The 6,879-nt window shown below is 32.4% G+C and overlaps 1 protein-coding gene across 2 annotated transcripts; it reads right to left on the bottom strand.

The window, feature by feature from the left end:
- Positions 1–21: 21 nt before the first annotated feature.
- Positions 22–4,063, bottom strand: LOC121729160. 2 transcript variants are annotated; one of them, XM_042117583.1, is made up of 2 exons: positions 3,560–4,063; positions 22–275 (listed from the first exon to the last, which is right to left on the bottom strand). In XM_042117583.1, exons 1-2 carry the CDS (start codon positions 3,870–3,872, stop codon positions 136–138), a joined length of 453 nt encoding a protein of 150 aa, XP_041973517.1. In that variant the 5' UTR covers positions 3,873–4,063; the 3' UTR covers positions 22–135. The 2 variants fall into 2 exon arrangements, with proteins under 2 accessions (XP_041973517.1, XP_041973518.1); XM_042117584.1 differs by having other exon boundaries at positions 136–440.
- Between the last annotated feature and the right edge of the window lie 2,816 nt (positions 4,064–6,879).

The raw sequence follows: 6,879 nt of genomic DNA, 5'->3' as shown, positions 1-6,879 counted from the left end.
AATTTTGAAATAAAAACCCCCTTGTCCTAGTATAAGTTTATTACAAAATACTTTCATATGTTGAAAATACTAAATTTACAAAGTTTTAGTCACTTAACAGTCCCAAATACTATGTTATGTTATATCACTTAAGTGTTAATCACAACTGTTATAGCACGTAAACAAAGTCCCGCCGTGTATATTCCAATATAAACTCTCCAGCAATGGATCTTCTGCTCTCGTTTTCGATCTCATTCTCTTTGTCTCAGGTTCATAACTGTTCTGTGTTTGTACTTCTGCAGATAAAATATAATTTTGTTGAATTAGACTGTTTCAATAGTAGACAGATCAGAAAACAATCTATATCATATGGACCATGAGACAACGAGATATATCTGGATTGTTGTGGGTGGGACGCAGTAAGCAGGGATTGTAGTTGGAAGTCGGCGGCACCATATCCTCTGAAATAAAGTTGTAATTCATCACACTGTGCCCTCACTTCCACACTCAGCAAACTCCTATGTACTATTGCTTTGTTGCAGTTCCAATTACATGTGCAAACAAATTATTTTAGGCTTTTGCACAAACATTTATAATATGTAGTTATCTATACTTTAAATAAGTACTAAAAGCTGAAGAGTTCGTTATTTTATATATTGGTTTGCACGCGCTAACCTCGGCAACTACAGGTTCAAATTGGAAAAAATATTTTGTTCTGTATAGTCCATTTATTGAGGAAGGCTTTAGGATATACAGAATGTGGTAAAACCGGGAAAATTAATATATGAAAGCGTTAATATTACGAACTACTCGAGCGATTTTAATGATATTTGCCACAAATTAACGAAACGGAATGCCAGGAAACTTGTTTTTTTTTCGGGAAAATGTACAGTTTCCACAACCATAGTAGTTCCAAGCCGTAAATGATCTTTACATTAAGATGTAAAGATCATTTTCGGGAGATCGCAGACTCGATCGCACAAAAAGTCTGTCATCTGCGATCTCCATTAAACGGACGAAGCCGTGCAAAACGTCTAGTATTTGTAAATGTTTAGCGCAAAAGCCTTTACATTTTTAACAAGAAACCATTTTTAATTTAAAATTAAGTACATAATATTGCTTAAGTATTTAACTCTGTGAAGGGCATTATTTATATTACAAGCTGAAACTAATACGTTGGAAACTAAGTAATTGCGGATTTTACTCATAGATAAACTCAGTTGAATTTTTAGGTTTGCAGACTTGGTAGTAATGTAAAACATACTTTTATAATTGATAGTTTGGTAAATCAGCTGTCAATCAGTAAAAAAGTTTTGATCGGTTGCATACTTAATTTTTGTTGAAAAATGGAAAATCTAAATAAACATTTTCGTCCTATTTCAATTGTGATTATGGTATCAAATCGTACCTGATTCAGTTTTTTGCTAATAAAAATCAAAAGTTGTATGAACTACTTGTATACAATGACATTACAGAATAACGTTATTTAGTTCCATGAAAAAATTGATTTTCTAAAAAAAACCGTAATTAGTAATTACTTACTTAGTTTCTAACCCAATATTTTATTCAAAGAACTTGTAGAAAACCTAATCAAAATATCTTGTAAAGCAAGGTTTTCTGCAAATTTTACAGTTTTTGTTGACCCAGTTATTTTCTAACATAACATAATCTAGTTTAACACATTTGCACATGAGATATATGCTGTGTAAGAAACATAATATGTATATAACTGATAACTCTGTCACAATAACTTGATGCATGCTTTGATGACGTCATTATGAAGCAAGCAGGCGCATTCCAGCGATGCGTCAAGTTAATTTGACCGTGTTGTGTAGTGTTATATTATGCTTGTGTAGTAACATAAACATCAAACATAATAGTATACATATATTTGGCACACAGAGAAGGCTGTATTATAGAACAATGTGTGGGCCAACGAGTTGAACTATTCTCAGAGATATTTGATTAACATGCAAAGAATTATACAATATATATTCATAAAATATTGTTATATCAAAAGAATAATGAGTAAAATATGGTCATTTTTTTTAAATAATAATTGACAATTTATCAATAATAATTAAAAATAATTACATATTTTCTCATTACTACATTGTTTTATAATCTCATCTGTAGATTAGTTAATGAAATTGTAATTCATTAATTATTATTGTTAACACCTAATCTTGACATAGAAATAAAAATAATATAGTACTTAAGAACATTAATTCTTAGGAAAAATTATAGTCGATCAGTACTTACAATAGTTGTTTGATAATAATATACAGTGTGTTAGTGTAAACATTGTTATCCTTGAAAAAAAAATGCCCTCTTCATACCCATACAAATTGCCCGGATTGGCAAGTTTTATGGGTATAAAGACAGATTTTTTTGAGTTCCCAGCATTGTTCTCATAGAAAAAGTTGTTCATTTTGATGGTTTCAAGGATAACGGTGTTTACTCTAACGCACTGTATAAGAAATTAAGATTAAAATTATCATTAATACAGTAGATTAAGAAAATCCTAGACTTAAATGAAACCCATGAGCATTAGCGACCAATCGCTCTTGTAGGAGGGGACAGCTGGCCCCCTCCCCCCTGCCCGTACCTCGCTACACCCATGATTTGTCCTTGTATCAGACAAGGACCATAACTATATCTTATTATTAGTAAGTAGGTACTGTGATTTATCAGATTGAATCATAATAAGGGATCATTGACTATTATTATCATAATCGTAATATTTATCGACATATTGAGACAGATTCTTTGGGATTCTAAAATATTATTAGCCCCAAAAGTTTTAGTGTGTAATCAGTGTAGACTAAAGTAATATGCTTTAAGAAGACATATAAAATGAAAACAAATATGCAGCTAATTAGATTAGGCAGTACTAATAAATAAGAGAATTGACCAACATTAAGTTAAAATCATAATATATTGAAACTGCAACCAAAGTAACACTACATTTCGAATAAATTTTTACTAATTATTTACCTAGTACGACAATTCCTAGTCCAATGATCCACCTGCACTAACTATTTTGTCCCAAATAAATTCACATACATTTTACTGTTATTGCAGGGCACAGATTTCATTTGCAAAGGACATTTTGCTTCTTATTCATAAGATTTTAAATGGGTAGTTTTTTACCACAATTGAACTAAATCTACTAGCAATGTATACTGAATACTTGATAATTTAGTCTATATTCAGTAGGTAGCTTTACTTACTGCATTCTGATAAGAGTTTTAGAAATTGTTTGTATAAAATAACTCTGGTATGTAGGTAATAAATAAACCAAGTAATGTATATAATTCTTATCAAAACATCATTATTGTCCAACAACCTTTAGTTTTGAAGTATAATATTATATTTAGATATAAAAAAAAACATTAAGTATATATAAATGTGCCCTGCATTTACCTTGCAATAATTACTCTAATACATCTCAAACATGTTGACAGAAATTATATGGAACCTCATTGAATACTCTATTAATTAAACACAGATTTCTTAATAGTTAATGCAAATGAATATTCAATGAGCTTCCCTTAAATAGTAATTGAAACTTTCTTACCTTTACGTAGCCGTTTATTTTGGGTATATGTGTAGTCATCTGCGCCTCGCTTTCGAGCAGTGCAGTTTGAACGTGATTCATCCATTACTTGCTCATTTGTATTTACTTCCTTCATTTCGCAATCCTGAAACTCCTCCACGTGTTTAACAGCTTTGAGTTCATGATAACCATAGTAGCAATTCGTCGATATGTGTATATTGTGGTTTGGAGTCGTATAGTAATTAGATTCATCGCACACTGGTATCGGTCGTACAGCATTGAAATTATTTTTAGCATCCTGCATATGGTACAAGTTGACGCTACTGGCCGGCATCTTTGTATCCTTGATCTGATTAGGAATTTATATATTCAATTCAATATTGATATCAAAGTATGTTGACGTATCTTATAAATCTCACGTAGCAAGTATATTAGAATTCTCTTTGAACTTCAATTCTACGAGATTCAGCTCGAAACATGTAGATTTCTAAAATTGAAAACGTGAAACACCGTGAGACGCGTCTTTTAAACAGACATTGACATTTGACAATGACAGCTGGCATTTGACACTTGTCAGCCCATAGATTAAGGATGATGGATGCAGATGGATTTCATTGACTTTTCGCTCGCCAGCTTGAATTGAAATTGAAATTGAAGCTCGCCAGCGCGTGGCCATTTTATGCTTGTGTGCAATTGCCATAGTGTGCGTGTAGGGATATGCGTATATTTGCTTGTATAACGATAAAAATATAAAATTAGACTACAGCCAACCAATAGTCGACAATAATTTTATATTATAGATTTTTATCACGTTATAGATTATTAGGACATCAAAAAAAGGAGGTTATCAATTCGACACGCATATGAAATCAAAAGTAATCAAAAGTATATGAAAAATGAAAATACTTTTATATAAATAAAATATTTAAGTATATAATTACACAAATTGTTAAAAATATAATCATAAACTCAAAACTCAATCTCAAACTCAAAATTTTTTATTCAGAATTATTTTTTTCAAATATTCTCTGAACGTCGGAGCTACACAGATGCCTACCACCGGTTCGGGAACTAACCCGGCGAGAAGAACCGGCGTAAGAAACTCGCACGGGGCCATCTTTTTCTAAAAAGATGGAAAATTACAAAAAATATATTATAAAATAACAGTGTCATTATGACTAAATAAAATACAACGAGTGTACAATTATTATATATAATATTATATAGAAACAGCTCTGCAGGGGGCGACCTTATTCCCATGGTGTACGTGGGTGTACTATCATTCATGAAATCAGTAACTTTATACCTAGTACGCTTTGGACGCTTTGGTACACAAACGTTCTTTAACAACTTTTTTAAATCTATTAATTGAGAGATTTTGAACGATTTCTGGGATCTTATTATAAAGGCGTATACATTGACCTTTAAAAGAATTTTTGACTTTAGTAAGTCTAGTCACCGGAATTTCAAGCATATGTTTATTACGAGTATTTCTCCCATGGGTATCACATTCTTTCGTGAATTTATATATATTCTTTTTAACATATAATACATTTGATAGGACATATTGAGAAGCAACAGTTAAGATTCCAGTTTCCTTAAATTTTTCTCTAAGTGAAGTATTACGGGCCAACTTGTAGATTGCCCGCACAGCTCGCTTCTGCAGCACAAAAATTGTATTTATATCTGCAGCATTGCCCCACAGCAAAATGCCGTAGGACATAATACTATGAAAGTAACTAAAATACATAAACTAAGAGACTTTACAACATATTATCTTAATATATATATTTCTTGTGTGCGTGTGTATGTGACTGAACTCCTCCTAAACGACTGGACCAATTTTGATGAAATTTTTTGTGTGTGTTCGTGGAGATTCGAGAATGGTTTAGATTTACAGTTTGGTCTACTGGAAAATGTTTTTTTCAATTAATTTCTTATTTATAAGGAGTTGTTGATTTTGGAATGTTTTACATTAGATCCGGCGGACGGCGCTATCATCGCATTCAATATTATTCTATTTCAATTTAGAATAATATTGAATGCGATTTACTCCGCCGTTTGTGAACCGATTTTCAAAATTTTTCTTTTGGTATATGTGGTATCATCCCAATTTGGTATTATATTCACAAAAGTGGTGATCTGATGAAGGATGCATAAGTAATCGAGGGAACTTCTCAAAATTTATATGGAAACATGTGGTGACTTCGGTTTCGTGAGAAGTATTCTAAGCATGATTTTGCAGCGAGGTATACCTGGTATACCGTGGTTCGGAAGGTGCTGAGAGAACTCCTGATTCTTTATAGATACAAGTTTGGGAAATTCGGCGTTGTTTTAAGAACGGAAAGCATATGCTACTACGCAAATTACATTCATCATCATTATCATCATCACTACCATTTTATACCATACATCGTCCCATGGTTATGACTTATGAGCCTATAATGACCCTGTTATTGGTACTTTGCATAGTCTTTTAGATCGAGACTCGAGTTTGTCAAGCGATAATTTAAAAAAATCGATACTTAATATTGCTTGAGAGTATATTTGCTTGAACTGAGAGTATGTAAGATAGTTAATTTATCGAATAAGACTATAGGCTATTTATTATCACGCTAAAACTAATACGACCGAAGAAACTCAGGAAAATGTGGGAAAAACGAGGGAAATATTAGAAATTACGAACTACTGGAGCAATTTTTATGGCAATATTTGGTACAGATATAGAGTAAACCAAGTGAAGGGAGTAGGGACATAAGAGCTATTTTTATGGGAAAATATCCGGTTTCCGTAAAATTCCTAATTTACGCGGGCGAAGCCGCGCGGGACATCTAGTATATTAATAAAACTTTACAACAATACCTATAGCTTAATGCTTATACATCAGAATAACACATAGGCTACAATTTTAACTGACTTTCAAAATGGGGGAGGTGTTATGTTCGTTTTCTTATGTTCCACGATTACTCCGCCGTTTGTTAACCGATTTTCAAAATTTTTCTTTTGGTTTATAGGGTATCATCCCAATTTGGTATTATATTCACAAAAGTGGTGATCTGATAAAGGATCCGTAATCGAGGGAACTCCTCTAAAATTTATAGGGAAACATGTGGTGACTTCGGTTTCATGAGAAGTATTCTAAGCATATGCTACCAACAAGTAAGATTTTGCACCGAGGTATACCTGGTAATTGGTATACCGTGGTTCGGAAGGTGCTGAGAGAACTCCTGGTTCTTTATAGATACAAGTTTGGGAGTTTCGGTGCTGTTTTAAGAACGGGAAGCATATTATGCTACTATGCAAATTACATTAATCATCATCATCATCATCACTACCATATT

The sequence above is a fragment of the Aricia agestis genome, chromosome 7 (assembly GCF_905147365.1).
Source record: "Aricia agestis chromosome 7, ilAriAges1.1, whole genome shotgun sequence".
NCBI classification, from domain to species: Eukaryota; Metazoa; Arthropoda; class Insecta; order Lepidoptera; family Lycaenidae; genus Aricia; species Aricia agestis.
This window is presented reverse-complemented; position numbering and strand designations above follow the sequence as displayed.